Source organism: Hermetia illucens, chromosome 1 (genome assembly GCF_905115235.1).
Source record: "Hermetia illucens chromosome 1, iHerIll2.2.curated.20191125, whole genome shotgun sequence".
Lineage (NCBI taxonomy): Eukaryota > Metazoa > Arthropoda > Insecta > Diptera > Stratiomyidae > Hermetia > Hermetia illucens.
The window spans coordinates 125,882,171-125,900,498 of record NC_051849.1 but is presented as its reverse complement, the minus strand read 5'-3'; the positions used below and the strand labels follow the sequence as shown (position 1 = coordinate 125,900,498).

Genomic DNA, 18,328 nt, shown 5'->3' with positions numbered 1-18,328 from the left:
CATTTCAAAAATCTTTACGAGAGAGATCTGTATCGACTTGCTAAAAGCTGTAATGAACGCACACAGGATATCGAACACTTCTGTTGCGTTAATGACAAGAACGGTACTTTGCTTACCAACCGTCGAGCTGCAACGGATAGATGGCGAGAATACTTCAAGCAGATTTAAACTGAAGAATTTGCTCATCCTCCACTTCCACAATCATTGCCGACATTTGGAGCAGTTCCACCAGTCAGCGCAACTGAAGTCGAGGAGGCAACAAAACAAATGAAGTCGGGGAAAGCAACAGGACCTGACGACATCGCATCTGAGCTCTGGAAAGCGAAGAGCTGGGAGCCAACACTGTGGCTCAGTGAATTCTTTAACCGGGTTATTCAGGAAGGAAGAACGTCATCTGACTGGCAAGAAAGTACCACTGTTCCAATATGGAAAAAGAAAGGTAATCCAGCACAATGTTCAAATTACCGTCCGATCCGATTACTTTCCCATTCCATGAAGATTTTTGAACGCATTCTTGACAACCGTATTTGCGAAATCGTTGAAATAACCGTGAATCAAGCCGGATTTGTTAAGAACTGCGGAACTACTGACGCAATACATGCTGCGCGGTTACTCATGGAGAAACACCGTGAGAAGCATCGCCCTCTTTACATTGCCTTTCTGGACCTAGAGAAAGCGTTTGACCGTTTACCACACGAAACCAACTGGTATGCTTTACGACAACACTTCGTGCCAGAAGAACTCGTGCGCTGGGTTCAATTGCTCTACCACGATCCGAAAAGCAAAGTTCGAAGTATGGCGGGTGTATCAAAACCGCTTCCTGTCTCTATTGGTGTTCATCAAGGAAGTGCCATCTCACCACTCCTCTTTGTTCTTGTTATGGACACCATCACACGGAATATCCAACGTCCAGCGCCCTACACACTGCTTTATGCAGATGATGTTTTCCTAGCATCTGATAGCAAAAATGATCTCGGGCAACTTGTTCAAAAATGGAATGATCGCCTCATGCAACACGGTCTCAGATTGAATTTAAACAAAACTGAATTTTTGACGACCGATCCCCATGAAACAGGCACAATCACTATCAGCGGCAGTGATTTGCCCAGAACTGAGCGATTTAAATACCTCGGTCAATGCTATCACCCAATGGAGAATTGCGTTATGAAATTGCTTCACGCATTAACGCAACCTGGATGAAGTGGCGTTCCACAACTGGTGTTCTTTGTGATCGACGTATCAACGAACGTCTCAAATCTAAAATTTACCGGAATGTCGTCCGTCCAGTCGCTCTCTATGGTTCTGAGTGTTGGCCGACTATAAAAGACAATGAACGGCGTCTTGCGGTAATGGAGACGAATATGCTACGTTGGACCAGTGACGTCACACGTGTAGATCACATCCGAAATGGGGATATCCGCGATCGTTAAGCGATTGCACCGATCGTGGAAAAATTTTGAGAGAGGCGTCTTTGATGGTATGGGCATGCAATTTGTGCCAACGAGAATTCACTTGCCAAGACCGGTCTGAAGATCGAAGTCGATGATAAACGACCAAAAGGCAGACCTAAACAACGGTGGCTTGATACGCTAGACGGGGATTGGAAAGCCTCGAGATTGCACCCAGATCAGGCATTCGATAGAGCTAAATGGCGAAGACGATCACGACGAGTCGACCCCGCTTGTGAACGGGACAAAGGCTGAAGAAAAAGAAAAAGGCCTCTGTACCAGTAATCTCGCTAGCCAAACGATCAGTCAAAATTCTATCAACGGCAGCAATGATGTTAGTAGTTGCCGAAGTAAACTTTAGTTTTGGGATCTTTGGGCCAGCGTCTGGGAGAATTTCGTCTGCCAAGCGGCCGTAGTTCCGGATTTTTTCGTGCTGTTTTTCAACAGTGTTACCGTCCAACGGTACGGCTACATTGATTATAAAGCACGCTCGTTCTTCCTTCAGAAGCAGAACTAGATTGGGTCTGTTATGATTAACACTGTGGTCGGTGGCAATAGTGTGATCCCACAGTAGTTTGACCCGATCATTTTCCAAGATTCTCTGCGGAGTATACTTATAGTAAGGATGGTAAGTTGCCACTAAGTTATACTTCAACGCAAGGTTTTGATGGGGAATCTTGCAGACGGAGTTATGACGATTGGTGTACTCGGTACCGCTCAACATCCTGCACGCAGATGTTATGTGCTGGATGGTCTCCTCTTCACAGTTGCATAACCTACAACTGGAGTTGGTGATTGAGGAGTCGTGAAGAATGTACCGTTTATAATTTTTTGTTGGGAGCGAAGCATCCTGAGTTTGAAGCTAGGAGTGCCTCGGTCTCATAGAAAAGTACACGATTAGTCAACCATTTGTTGGAGGCTTCGATGTCAGCCTGACAACAACAAATTTTTTATATGACCTCCGTGAATGGGTTTCTCTTTCCACATGTCGATCTTCTGTTGGACTGCACTAACATTCACATTCGACTTGGGATCCCATTCTCTGCTTCTCAAATTCAAAGGAGATAATTTATTATCTGCCATGACGGTAGCCTAATGTATTTGGCTGGAGGATTGTTTCTCATAGAAAAACTCACGAAGAGAATGCTCTTGATTGTAGTGCAACGTTTTTAAATCAAGTGCCCCCTTCCTCCCTGATGACGTGGGATAGTGATCCTCAATTTTTCGGAAGCTCTATTGTTCATGTTGTTGTTTGCAAGAACTACCCTTACCCGTCTATTGACAGATTCTAAATCAGTATTACTCTACCGTATCACACCGAAAGTGTATAGAAGGACGGGAATGGCGAAGGTGTTGATTGGCATGATTTTATTTTTACCGTACAGCTCAGTTTTATTTTTACCGTACAGCTCAGTTTCAGTACAAGATCCAGACGCCGTTCAAATTCCCCCAGCAACTTAGATTTAATTATTGCCACAGCAGGTGTTGTTGCTTGCAATATGCCGAGCTATTTGTACACGTCGTCCGAATCCATACCCTCAATTCGGATGTTATTTTGGCTGTATCCTTAGTTGTCGGTGTGTTTTCCCCGAGCAATTGCTTTTATGCGACATTTCTCCAAACCCAACTGCATGCCGATATCCCTGCTGAACTGGATGGTGATGTCCAGGAAGGAGCGAAGTTGGTTTTCGTCTTTGGCATACAATTTGATGTCGTCAATATACTTTAAATGGCTTAATGTACATTTCGACAATATGCCATGTTTGACTTTGAACCCATATTCGCTTTCATGCAGAAGATGGGATAGTGGATTCAAAACCAAACAAACCTTCAGTGGGCTTAGAGAGTTGCCTTGGAAAATGCCACGCCTGATTGGTGTCTCTCCTGATGTTTGAGAGGATACCGATAGCTTCATGCTCCAAATCTTCATCAATGTTCTGAAGAGAAGAAGGACATTCGGGTTGATTTTATACAAGCGTAACACTTGTAGTAACCACGAATGTGATATGGAGTCAAAGGATGATTTATAATCGATGTAGGCTGTCGAGATGTTTCGTTTTTGGTGGACAGCCTGCTTTACAGCTACCGTATCGATTATAAGCTGTTCTCTACAGCCTCGGGAGCGTTTTGCGAATCCTTTTTGGTCCTCAGCTATCAATTTATGGACATCAGATTTTGAGATGTTCGCGCACAGAAATACAGTGAAGACCTTGTAGATGGTAGAAAGACAAGTAATTGGTCGACATTTTGAAGGGCAAGAGGCACCCTGTTCCTTGGGGATGAGGAAAGTTATCCCCGTTGTGAAAAATGGTGGAACTAACTCAGGATCGGCAATCATTTGATTAAATTGATTTGCCAATATCCTTTGAGTGCTCTTGAACCGCTTCAGCCAGAAGTTGTGAATTTTGCAACTCCTGGCGCCTTCCAGTTACCTGCCTTGTCAAGGGCTGTTTCTACGTCGACTTCAGTTACGTCAGGCATGCTAATTTGGGGGAGGGCCTCGCATGAACGTATATGGTGTGGGCGCCACGCTGCTTCTAAATTGCGAAGGCTAAGTTCGCTCCAAACTCTTCTCCAGAAGTCTTCTGCCTGATCCAGATCGAGGTTACTTTCCCCACCTGAGCTGGTGAGCTTCTTGTAGAATCCCCGTTGGTTCTGGAAGAACCAGGTGTTGTCTGTCCTTCGCTGAAAGCTTTTTCGATACCTGCGGATACGATTGGAGCATACCGCAAGTTTCTGCTTCAGCACTTGGAGGATTTCTTCGATTGGCATATCATTGGAGGGATGGTAGTTTCCAATGATGTTCGCAACGCATCTGTGCACTCTTGGAGATGGATTTCCAAGGAGTGCTTGCGTCACACGACCAATCTCCTCTCTCAACTTTTCGATTCTTTTGTTGAGTCGAAATACCCAGAACGGTAAAGTCCTCCTACGCATGCCTCTGTTATTCGCTCCAAGATGTTGACTATGGAGACGAATAACCGTGGCAGCTGCAATGTAGGTCAGGCTGCGAACCTCTGCAGCAGTAATCTCGCTAGCCAAACGACCAGCCAAAATTCTGTCAACGGCAGCAATGATGTTAGTAGTTTCCAAAGTAAACTTCAATTTTGGGATCTTTGGCCTAGCTTCTGGGAGAATCTCCGCATACTCTGCGAATGCGACCTGGAATGCGGTCAAAGCCTCATTATAAATTGGGTCGACATTCCCAGTCTGTGCCTTATAAGTGGAGTATTCGTGTTGCTGTTTCAGTCCGGTTCAGTCCATTATGTTGGTGACTCCAGACCGAGCTCAGGTGAAACCTCTTGGAATATTTGTTGCCTAGTTGGTAAGGCAACTCGGTTGTTATTCACTATTACCCGGTATTGATTGACAACGTTCTGCTCCGGAACATGACTTAGTTCCGGGGAGCGGGTTATGAACGCGTCATGTAGTCGATGTTTGTACCCTGGTGGATTCCGTTCCAAATCCGTGACACGGTAATAGGCGCGGACGATAAATTCGTTAAGTTGATTCGTCCAAACCATACGACGCCTAGGTCTCCCGTCCCTGGTGATCGACGGGATAACCGCCAAAATATTCAAGGGCGAAGAGCCGCTCCGGTGTTGTTCAACGACCCTTAACCGTGTTGGGTACTGTCTTCGTGTCCCTGGGGTCCTATCAAAAGAATTTGAAAAATTATTACCAATTTTGTTGCCACGCGTGTTGGGGAGGCAGTCAACCCTGCAACCGAGCCCCAATGTTGCAATGTCCCATGGTTACCTCCAAAGGTAGGGAAGGTATTTCGAGGGGAGCCGCTGAAATACAGTGTAACGTCACTACAATTCATGCGATAGGCACGTCGATCCCTTCACCCCGGATTACGGATTTATTAAGGAGGTTTACTCCCCCTGAAAGGGAAGAATCGGTAAAGGAGGACGAACACAAAGGGAAACGTTCTGCTTGTCCGCGGCTACTTATTTATAAGATTAAATTGCGAGATTCGCAGCTGACCCGGTGGATAATGTCATTATCCGCAACCGATGACACATGCCTGGTCGCATGCAGTTCTGCGTTTGCAACTCAAGTGAGGATAAACCTGGTACGCCAGCCCCCCGAAAGCATCCCTATTAAAGCGCTGGAACTGGCGGTGGGAACCAGACCTGATTGGTTCATAAAGACCTTCGAGGCGTGCATGGCGGAAAGCGTATTTCCTCCACAATGGAAAAGGCAAAAACTGGTGTTGTTGCCCAAACCCGGCAAGCCAGCCGACATCCTATCGGTCTATCTGTTTATTGGACACTATTGGGAAGACGTTCGAGCGCATCATTTACAATAGATTGCTGCCTATCGTGGAAGACGGGAATGGCCTTGCGGGTGAACAATGTGTGCTCCGGAAAGCTCGCTCTACTGTTGGCGCGGTGGGAAGAGTGGTGGACTTGGCTCGAGAGGCAATGCTTTCTGGGAAGTGCTGTGCCGTGGTGACGGTAGATGTAAAAAATGCATTCAATTCCGCCAACTGCGACCGCATTAAGGAGTCATTGGCCGAAATTGATGCACGTGGTTACTTAGCTAAGCTAATCGAAAGCTGCCTGTCGGACAGAGCTCGCTGGTTCGGGACGGACGACGGGGCTAATGAATACATCATTACAGCCACAAGGTTCGATGTTGGGCCCTCTGCTCTGGAACGTGATGTATAACGGGTGCTCATGCTTCCCGTAGCAGAGGAGGCTACGTTGGTCGGTTTTACAGATGACCTGACCATAGTGATCGTTGCAAAACTGCGGTCATGGCTGTAAGGTCCTGGTTTGAGGGGGCCAGACTGAGCCTGGCAGAGAAAAAAAAACGGAAGCAATCCTCATTACAAATCGCCGGGAAAAGAATACGATCTGTCTGCAGGTTGAAAACCAAATATCTTGGCGTGACTCTCGATGCCAAGCTGAGTTTCAAAGGGCATACATGGTACGCCTGTAAAAAAGTTGCAAAGGCCAGCACGGCCCTTGCCAGGATGATGCCGAACGTAGGTGGGCCAAAACAGTGTAGCAGTGTAGCTGGTGTCGTACGGTCCATATTGTTGTACGCATCGCCTGTGTGGGCGGAGGCTTTTGATAACGTACAGAATTGGAGGAAGATAAACTCTGCCTATCGCCTGATTGCACTGAGGGTATGCAGTGCATCTCGAATTAGTTCGGATGATTCGGTGTTTGTAATCGCACATGACCTGTGATTCAGAGAGATGCGATGCCTGTATGGATGGAGTCAGGCGGATCCATCAGGAACGGAAGCAGATCACCGGAGGAGTCGCATAGACTCTGGCAACGACAGTGGGACGAGTTGTCGAAGTGTCGGCGGACATACAAGCTTATTCCTGATATTAGTGAATGGCTTGACCGACGACACGGGGAGGTGAACTATCACCTCACGCAGTTTTTCACGGGATACGGTGGTTACTACCGAACGTATCTGTATCGTATCGGTGCGAGTGATTCTCCCAACTTTTACAGATGTCGTGGGATCCTAGAGCACCCGGAGCATGCGCTGTTTGAGTGCCCGAGATTCTGGGAAAAGAGAAGAAGCCTAAGCGCGGCTCTGGGAGTCGACGTGAGACCCCAAAACTCAATCCGGTAAATGCTAAGGTCGGAGGCAAACTGGACTTCGGTCATCCAGACAATTGTCTGGATACAAACCCAGCTGCTGAGAGAACCACGGGCAAGAAGAGTGCAAAGAAATGGAGACGCAGTACCCTAACGACAGAATGGACCTGGTGAAGGAACTTGAAGGCCTACGGAAGGCAAACGCGCCTCGCGAAGTATTGCCTAAATGGTGGTCCCGTGATGCAAGGGCATGAGTTGACAAAATTCACAACTTCTGGCTTAAGCGGTTCAAAAGCACTCAAAGGATATTCGCAAATGAATTTAATCAGATGATTGCCGATCCTGAGTTAGTTCCAGAATTGTTTACCAAGGAACAGGCTGCCTCTTGCCCTTCAAAATGTTGACTGATTACTTGTCTTCCTACCATCTACACGGTCTTCGCTTCAGTTCTGTGCACGAACATCTCAAAACATCTTCATGTTCATAAATTGATAGCTGAGGAGCAAAATGGATGCGCAAAAGCCTCCCGATTCTGTAAAAAACAACTTATAATCGATACGGTAGCTGTAAAGCAGGCTGTCCACCAAAAACCAAATATCTCGAAAGCCTAAATCGATTATAAATCATCCTTTGACTCCATATCACATTCGTGGTTACTACAAGTGTTACGCTTGTATAAAATCAACCCGAAAGTCGTTTTTCTCTTCAGAACATTGATGAAGATTTGGAGCACGAAGCTATCGGTATCCTCTCAAACATCAGGAGAGACACCAATCAGGCTTGGCATTTTCCAAGGCAACTCTCTAAGCCCATTGAAGGTTTGTTTGGTTTTGAATCTACTATCCCATCTTCTGCATGAAATCGAATATGAGTTCAAAGTCAAACATGGCATATTGTCGAAATGTACATTAAGCCATTTAAAGTATATTGACGACATCAAATTGTATGCCAAAGACGAGAACCAACATCGCTGCTTGCTGGACACCACCATTCAGTTCAACAGGGATATCGGCATGCAGTTGGGTTTGAAGAAATGTCGCATAAAAACAATCGCTCGGGGAAATCATATCGACAATGAAGGATAGAGCCAAAATAACATCCGAATTGAGGGTATGGATTCAGACTACATCTACAAATACCTTGGTATATTGCAAGCAAGAACACCTGCTGTGGCAACAATTAAATCTAAGTTTCTGGGGGAATTTGAACGGCGTCTGGATCTTGCCCTTAAAACTGACCTGTACGGGCACAATAAAATCATGGCAATCAACACCTTCGCTATTCCCGTTCTTTATACTTTCGATGTGGTACAGTGGAGTAATACAGATTTAGAATCTGTCAATAGACGGGTAAGGGTAGTTCTGGCATACCATAATATAAACAATAGAGCTTCCGAAAAATTGAGGATCACTATCCCACGTCACCAGGGAGGAAGGGGGTACTTAATTTGAGAATATTGGACTATAATCAAGTGCATGCTCTTAGAGAAACAATCCTCTTGCCAAATACATCAGGCTACCGTCATGGCAGATAATAAATTATCTCCTTTGAACTTGAGAAGCAGAGAATGGGATCCCATGTCGAATGTGAATGTTACTGCAGTCCAACAGAAGATCGACATGCGGAAAGAGAAACCCATTCACGAAGGTCATATCAAAAATTTGTTGTTGTCAGGCATTGACATCGAAGCCTCCAACAAATGGTTGGCTAATCGTGTACGGTTCTATGAGACCGAAGCATTCCTAACTTCAATTCAGGACAGTTTATGCAACTGTGAGGAGGAGACCATCCAGCACATAACATCTGCGGCCAGGATATTGAGCAGTACCGAATACACCAATCGTCATAACTCCGTCTGCAAGAGTTTTCATCAAAACCTTGCGTTGAAGTATAACTTAGTGGCAAACTACCATCCTTATTGTAAGTGTACTCCGCAGAGAATCTTGGAAAATGCTGGGGTCGAACAACTGTGGGGTCACACTGTTGCCACCGACCACAATAGACCCGATCTAGTTCTGCTTCTGAAGGAAGAACGAGTGTGCTTCATACTCGATGTAGCTGTACCGTTGGACCGGAGCACTGTTGAAAAACAGCACGAAATAATTCGGAACTACGGCCCTTTGGCGGACGATATGAAGCAGACTTGGAGACTACAAAAGATCGAAGTAGTCCCAGTGGTAATTTCAGCGACGGGATTAGTCCCGCAAAATTTACATAAAACGCTGAAAACGCTCGATCTTAAGACTGGATTATACTTTGAAATACAGAAAGCGGTTATGCTTGCAACATGTGCCATAGTCCGAAGAGTCCTGTCCGCTAGATAGATAAACAGACAGTAAACCGATGGTTTTGTTTGGGGGCTTTTCAGTCAATTTCTAAAAATTGATTGTATACTGTTAGTAAGTTTCTTTGAGCAGATATCGGAATGGGACACATTCTGAAGCCTAAATTTCATAGAAGCGCAAGTTCCTGAGTTTTTGAGATTTGTGGGCTGATTAGTTTCCGAAAATGAGTCCTGCTTCACTTTAAGTGTGTACATTTCGACTCCTTCTTCGCGCACTTTACAATCCACGTTAAAACTAATATCAGATCCGCAAAGTACTAATTGAAACCTTTCATGTGATATTCGCTGAAAAAAATTTTGACATCCCCTTTTACATGTATGGGGAGCCCCCTTCAAACTCCAGGTAAATTAATGTCTCTCACTGTATGTGTGGGATTTCAAATTTCCTATATGTCCACCAAATTTTGTTCGGATCGGTTTAACCGTTCTGGAGAAAAGTGCCTATGACAGACAGTGAATCGATTTTAATAAGGTCTTTTTAAGGTTTTATGTGAAACAAAATCTTGTTAGAATCGAGTCGATGTCTGTTTGTCCGTCTGTCTGTCTTTCTACCACACCCGATTTATTCGGAAACGGCTAGCCCGATTGTTACGAAAATTGGTGAGAGTGTGTGATCTGCTGTTCCCTTTACATACAGTGGCGCCATTTTGTGTTAAGTTTAAGGAGGGCTCCACATACATGTGAATGGAGAGTGCAAAATGTTTTTTCATTAAATGTGGCCACGTGGAGTATCAAATGGAAGGGAAACAGGTTCCATATTTGATATCGGGTGAAAGCTAGGTGGGGGGTTGGGGGCTTAAAATATGACCCCAAAAAAAGTGTAACCGGTCTCGTTTTCAGAACCTAAACAACCGAAAAATCTGAAAAAATCACATCTCTACGCATCTCTACGAAATCCAGACCTCAAAATACATCAGGTTCCGATATCTGCACAAATAAAGTTAATAATAGCATATTTCCACATTTTAGAAATTTTGCCCACGACCCCCTTATGTTTATCCCAGGAGTACAAAATTGGGGGGGGGGGATAAGGGATAATACAACGCACAACGTGGTTAAGTTTGGAGAAAATCCAACTATTATTAACGAAGTTATAGGGGGTGATACTTTGCCATTTTTCGTGCATTTCGTGCATCCTAGAATGAGCATGACGTGATCATCACATATCAGTTCGTCAATACCACACCGAAGGGAGTTCGCATGAATGGGGTCGCAAAGAACTATTTTGTTTTACTTTTTTAGTCATTTGTATATGAATATCAATTACTCCAACTAGACATGTGTATATATAGGTATATAGTGTATGCGTGCAAATGAAGTTGGCGGGTAGTGTCTAATTCAGGTCACGCCGTATTTAATGTACGTACTATATATGTTCATATGTAAGCTTTTGTGCACGAAGTAAGTCGGAAAAATGCGTACGAGTTTATATACGTGGATATAAATGAACAGTATTCGAAAATAAGCAGTTTGTTTGTATATATGGAGACGAAGATGTTACTTTGGACTAGTGGCGTCACACAGGCCGGCGTAAAGAACGGGGGCTTGATACGCTGGATGGGGATTTAAAAGCCTCGAGATTGCACCCAGATCAGGCATTCGATAGAGCCAAATGGCGAAACCGATGAGGACGAGCCGACCCCGCTTGTGAACGGGACAAAGGCTGACAAAAAATAAGAAGAATATCTATGGCTGTAATATGTATGTATGTCTTGTAGTTTGGAAAAAATAGAAGGATTATGTTGGGTTTGTGGCTATATAGGGATAGAAAAATGTTTTTGAACTTTCTTACATAAGATGAACACAAAACCTTTATACCAGAAGCGCTAGCTTCCGGTATTCCGACTTCTGTATGAAGGGTGTTGGGTGTCCTGTGTCCGCAACCATTTGGTGACGGACCGGACTTACTTTCTCATTTGTAGTCCACGGACTCCTCTTTTTTGGATCCAACACCCAAGTTTTCCAAAAAACAAGAAAAAGTTGACTGCCTCACCTCTGCCTTGGGAGCAGCGTGACCGAAAGTAACGACAGATACTATTCGCCCCATTTATATATATAATCGGACACATGTAATGGGTACGAATTATATTCAAGTGAAATTCGTCATAAGTTCAGACCTAAACCAGGCCAAAGTGAATTTTTTGTTGAGGATGCTGGGTGTCATGAGTCCGCACCCACTTGGTGACAGACCGGACCACTTGGGAAGGAACCTACTTCGTTTTTTGTGGTCCACGGACTCCTCTTTTTTTCCAAAAAGGAAAAAGTTGACTGACGGTTACGTCGGTTTTGTTTTACAAAAAACCTTCAAAAGCAATTCTCGAACAGTAGATTAGCTCCTTAAGTCGCTAAAACTTTATGAAAGAGCCATCGGCTGAAATTGACGGGTTGAAATCAAGCGTTGAATGGAACACTCAGTGTACTATCAACGTGCAAAAATGCAACGTTATCCTCCTGCATGGTAATGTTATATTAGTATGCTGCCAAAGTTATCGATGATGATGGCCTCTTCAGATTTTTATTTGTCCGTCTATTGGAAATTTTGGAAATTGGCTAGATTTATGGAAGACTATAAAAATTGCTATTTTCAGTGCATAGGCCAACATTTCCATATGCATGAGAAACAATAATAATCGTTAGCGCGAGAATCCAAATGGATCAGAGCCTTCAAGTGCATTAGAGTACTTCATTGAAGACCGTACACTGCAGTACTTAGTGGTCAGCCTTACGCTTGCCCGAAGTTAATACCCTGATTTGACTCAGGTACACAGTTTAGTCGACTGGTATCCGACGTCCAGTCGCGATACAAATCCCTCTTCCAGCAATGAGCTTTGAACCGCGACCTTCCGCTATGACATCTCAGCACTCTAATCACTTAAGCCATCCAGACACTGCGTGCGAAAGTAGGAGAGTCCTGGATATTGGAAAGAAACACTATTGTGTGGTTAGCAGGTGTTCGATATTGATAGAAAGGCTAATGTGGAACTATTGGCTTTTTTGTTTAGTTTAGTGACTATTTTACGCGTCTATTGCGCTATTTAAAACTTTATAAGTGTATATAACTATATATAGTTAAAAAAGCCCACGGACCGAGGGGCGACCCACCTAAGGATGGGCTGAAGGCAACATCCAAAGGCCCGCATCACAGCGATGATGCGTTTTAACGCAAAGTATGTGCGACCATCCGAAAATGTATTCCTACATCCCGATTGTCGCAAACACTTTAGCCAATGACGCGGTGGTTCTACACTGCAGAGACATGGATCTTATATCGAAGACAGTGCGGATCAAGACTGAAACCCATTAGGTCAGATTATTACCGCACAGGACTCTTCGGACTATAGCACAGGTTGCATGGATAACAGCTTTTTGCATCTCCATGTATAGTCCAGCCCTAAGATCGAGCGTTTTCAGCGCTTCATATAAGTTCTGCGGGACTAATCCCGTCGCCGAAATTACTACTGGGACTACTTCGATCTTTTGTAGTCTCCAAGTCTGCTTGCTCTGCTTGCTTAGCAGACGATAGCCAATGAGCCGTAGTTCCGATTTTTTCGTGCTGTTTTTCAACAGTGTTCCGGTCCAATGGTACGGCTACATCGATTATAAAGCACGCTTGTTCTTCTTTCAGAAGCAGAACTTGATCGGGTCAATAGTGTGATCACACAGTAGTTTGACCCGATCATTTTCCAAGATTCTCTGCGGAGTATACTTATAGTAAGGATGGTAAGTTGCCACTAAGTTATACTTCAACGCAAGGTTTTGATGGGGAATCTTGCAGACGGAGTTATGACGATTGGTGTACTCGGTACTGCTCAACATCATTCACGCAGATGTTATATGCTGGATGGTCTCCTTTTCATAGTTGCATAACCTACAAATGGAGTTGGTGATTTAGAAGTCGTGAAGAATGTACCGTTTATCATTTTTTCTTGGGAACGAAGCATCCTGAATTGAAGTTAGGAATGCTTCGGTCTCATAGAAAAGTACACCATTAGCCAACCATTTGTTGGAGGCTTCGATGTCAATGCCTGACAAGAACAAATTTTTGATATGACCTTCGTGAATGGGTTTCTTTTTCCACATGTCGATCTTCTGTTGGACTGAACTAACATCCGACATGGGATCCAATTCTCTGGTTCTCAAGTTCAAAGGAGATAATTTAGTATCTGCCATGACGGTAGCCTGGTGTATTTGGCTAAAGGATTGTTTCTCAAAGAAAAACTCTCGAAGAGAATGCTCTTGATTGTAGTGCAATGTTTTTAAATCAAGTACCCCCCTTCCTCCCTGATGACGTGGGATAGACATCCTCAATTTTCCGGCAGCTCTATTGTGCATGCTTTTGTTTGCAAGAACTACCCTTACCCGTCTATTGACAGATTCTAAATCAGTGTTTCTCCACTGTATCACACCAAAAGTATATAGAATGTTATTTTGGCTGTATCCTTAGTTGTCGGTGTGTTTTCCCCGAACAATTGTTTTTAAGCAACATTTTTCCAAACCCAGCTGCATGCCGATAACTCTGCTGAACTGGATGGTGATGTCCAGCAAGGAGCGAAGTTGGTTCTTGTCTTTGGCATACAATTTAATGTCGTCACTGTACATCAAATGACTTAATATACATTTCGACAATATGCCATGCTTGACTTGGAACCCGTATTTGCTTTCATGCAATAGATGGGTTAGTGGATTCAAAGCCAAACAAAACCACAATGGGCTTAGAGAGTTGCCTTGGAAAATGCCACGCCTGATTGGTATCTCTCCTGATGTTTGTAAGGATACCGATAGCTTCGTGCTCCAATTCTTCATCACTGTTCTGAGAAGAAGAACGACATTCGGGTTGATTTTGTACAATCGTAACACTTGTAGTAACCACGAATGTGATATGGAGTCAAAGACTGATTTATAATCGATGTAGGCTGTCGAGATGTTTCGTTTTTGGTGGACAGCCTGCTTTACAGCTACCGTATCGATTATAAGCTGTTCTTTGCAGCCTCGGGAGCCTTTTGCGCATCCGGGCTGCTCCTCAGCTATCAATTTATGAACATCAAGATGTTTTGAGATGTTCGCGGACAAAACTGAAGTGAAGACCTTGTAGATGGTAGGAAGACATATATGTATATATACTCTATATTTTGAAAAATATGGCTTTGACATATTCGATTCACATTGTTATGTGCACTTTGTGATAAGTGCTTTACAATTATTTTTCTTTCAGAAGGCTTAGTGCAAATGATGTAGGGCATTTCCAATATTTCACAACTCGGGACATTTAAAAACAACGGCAATTAACAATAATTTTGTTGAATTTAATGAAGAAAGTGCTCTTGCTAAAGCTTTTTGCATTTTTTTTAGCATTCTTGGCGTATTTACATACATAACTTCATGATTTTTTTCTTCCAGATCAAAAAGTCAGACCTGCCCCAATTTCCTTCGTCTGGTCCACCAGGATGCCAAGATGCAAAAAAGACATGCAATTTAGAAGCTTACTTGGAGTGGTCAGCAAAATTACGCCGTTTTGTGTCAAACGAAATTTTACAGGTAAATAATAATATTAAATATTACATTCATCGTAATGAGTAACGTGTAATGACAAATAGGATTGGGCGCTGGCCATAAGACCATCCTGAGAGGGCGGATACGACCAATAGGGCCGAGCTATCCCAAAACCTAAAAAGAAATATTTGGTGAAAAAGAAATTTAGCGAAATTGACCATGAAGGTCCGTCCACAAATGTTGAAACTTCATCGAAGCGTTCCGTCGACAGCCGCTTGCCTTTATGCTAACCGGCGTTGGGAATATGGGGGAAGGGTCCAATGAGAAATTTGAACCCTCACGTGTCATTTAACAAAATTCCACGTGTCCTTTAACCGATGTGTGGGTTCGCAACGAATCCTAACAAATCAGATTAACACAGGACTTTGCGTGCACTTAACGAATAATCAACACGCCTGTTAAATTTGAATCCAAACGAAAGCAAGTCGGGAAACCGGAAGCTGGGCGCTTGAAGTATGCAAATTTTTGTGTATTTCTTTCATACAAATATATGCTTATATAGTATTTTGTAGAATGTTCACTTACTCGTGATACTGACATTCAAAGTTTTGATTTTGCACAGAAGCAACAAGTTTGACCTGTCATAATTTTATTAGTAATAGTGAAATTTCCTCCAAACTTGACAGAATCATGCTGTTATAGTCTACAATGCTACTATAATGAACTTAAAGGGGGTTTTGCAGTCAGTTACCAAAAATTATATCAATCTACTACTATGGAGGGTATTTCGGCACCATATAGTGGCAGCCTCTTAATTTTCTTCAGAGTTTTCGGGTGGGTAGGTTCTGAGCATGGGTCCGTGAAAGAACTCTCACTCTCACACCTTTCCAGCAGATGTCAAAACTAAAACCTACTTTAGAAAGAACTCATTGATGTAATGACTATATTTGGTGAAAAAAAATGTGCACCCCCTTTTTGCATGTATTCCCCATACCCCTTAAATTCGACGTAGAAAGGTGTAACGCACTGTATGCGTGAGCGTCAACAGTTCCCACCTTTGAGGGGTGGAGGATTACTCGCCCAGCATGCTGGGCGGATCACCCGCCATGCCACTGCCCCCGGTATGAATTTTGCGGATGTTACCGAAGAGGAAATTCTCCGAGGCGTAAACAGCTCGAAGAACAGAAATGGCCCTGGTCTCTATCGGGTGCAGGATTCCCGGTATAAAAAATTTACCAATATACACAATCGGTTGGAACATAGCGTAAATCAAATTATTAGCCGTCTGTAGAAATTTCCATCTTCCTCACTGCGGGAATTACCTACCTTATTCTTAAAAAGGACACGTTACAGGAGCCCGCAGGCAAAAGACTGATTACGTGCTTACTAACCCTCTACAAATTCAAAACGTTTATTATTAGTGGAAGGGTTGAAGCGCACCTCGAGACCAAAAACATTCTGTCTGAGCAGTAGAAGGACTGCCGAATCAGTTCGAAGGGTTGCAAAGACCAACTCATTATCGCCTCGGTAGCTGTAGAACAAGCAACTAGAGGCCAAAGAAACCTATAATATTTAGTTGCTACATCCATTATAGGCTTTTGACTGTGTCCCGCATACCTGGCTAATCGATGTGTTACGCCTTTATCGTATTGATCTGAAGCTAATAAAGCTTTTGGGGACAGTAATGGAAGGGTGGCATACCACCTTATTAGTGTGTTCTTCCGAGGGTACCAAACCTTAGGATGTTTCGCGACGACAATCAAGGCTAGATCATCTGCGAAACCAATTATCGTGGCCGCCTTTGGCACCGGAAGGACAAAGACCACATTGAACATCACGTTACATAGGAGAGGACCCAACACTGAGCCATATGGTACTCCTGTGGTGACGGTGTACCGCTTGGATCCCTCATCCGTATCGCACCAAAGTGTTCTCTCCGAGAGGTAACGTTCGACGAGCTTAGTCAAATAATGAGGGACACCCGTTTTAGCCAATGCGAGTCAGCTTCAAAACAACGTCAACGGCGTCGATCGTTGAGTGCGCTTATCGAAATCCAAATTGTCGTTCCGATAGTCCATCCTTACATTCAATGACAGGGAGCAATCTATTGTAGATGGCCCTTTTGAGCATCTTTTCTACCGGGTCGATAAAGTAAATTGGGCGGTATGATGATGGATGTCCTGGTTGATTATTCGGCTTCGGGAAAAAAACTAGTTTTTTCCTCTTCCAGCGGTCGGGGAAAACACTTTCTACCATGCATATTTCAAATACGTTGATAAACCAGTCGAGTCTGGTCTTACCAGCGAATTTAAAAGGTCTATTTGGAACAAAATCTAAACCGGGAGCTTCGTTATCACAAATTATCCGGCAAATTTGCGCAAGTTTCTCCTCAGTTACCGCAGGGATGGTATAAACGTCCAATGCGCATGGTATACACGTTCAATGCGCTTCCCATTATCCTGGAGAAAGACCGTTATCACGATACCGAGCAGAAGATGCAGGCAGATCAGTTGTGGTGTTCGTCCTCTCATCTTCTTCATAACCACCCTGTACGCTGTTCCCCAGGGGCTTTGATCTGTGCCTGTGGCCTCTCAATAGCATCTCCATGAATGTGTCCTCTTCAAACTTTTTCACGAACCAGCCCAGGTTTCCGGCTCCGCGGGGACGCACATCGCCTCATGGCCCATATTCGAGAGTAGCAAGTATATATGTATATGCCAGCTATTTTTGCCCTGACAAATCCAACTTCTGAAAACTCCATCACTTCTTGAATGGCTTGATTTTTGCACCCCCATATTGCTGCATTACCAGTTGCATCTACAGTCCAGACACCGACATTCTTGCTATAAGGCTCGCTGATTATAGTAGCTTCGATTCCATTCTCATAGATGGGTCTGCGAGGTGCATTGCAGTGGTTGAGGTTAATTTGTATCGACCTCATTTCTTTACTGCATCCAAAGCTCTCCTAAAGAGTGGGCATCTGCTACTGCTTGCAATGTGCCGACAGTCAACATCCTTTTCCCCTTGCAAAGAATGTCGTTACAACCATGATGATCGGATTAAGTCACAGGCCTCGGAGAAATGCTAGGGCGTCCACCTCAGTCGACGCGGCAGGACGGGCCCCGGACCTGTCGAGAAATGGGCAAGGGTTCTTGAAGCATGGACGGCGTCAGGACGTAAGCAAGTTAGTCCGCATACAACGAACAAAACAAATACGTGTCTGCACGCTAAATGTTGGTACCCTAACTGGAAAGACCGAGGAACTCGCAAGAGCTCTTCGGAAAAGGTGCATTGACATCTGCGCTCTTCAAGAAACCCGATGGTCTGGTTCCAAAAGCTGCGACATTGAACGCGAACGCAGTAAAAATGGCTAAAAACTTCTCTATTTTGGTAACCCACACACTCAGTATGGTGTTGGCATTGCCATCTCAGAGGGTTTCCGTGATGCCATTAAAGAAGTCGAACGATTTGATGAT

At 44.1% G+C, this 18,328-nt stretch overlaps 1 protein-coding gene across 4 annotated transcripts in view; it reads left to right on the top strand.

The window, feature by feature from the left end:
* LOC119647214 (ras-GEF domain-containing family member 1B) overlaps positions 1–18,328 on the top strand; it is a 1,018,095-nt gene that overhangs the window by 588,944 nt on the left and 410,823 nt on the right. For all 4 annotated transcript variants that reach the window (XM_038048042.1, XM_038048043.1, XM_038048040.1 and 1 more), the window contains one exon: positions 14,760–14,897. In XM_038048042.1, the coding sequence (XP_037903970.1) occupies positions 14,760–14,897 (138 nt within the window). The remainder of the gene's footprint in view (positions 1–14,759; positions 14,898–18,328) is intronic.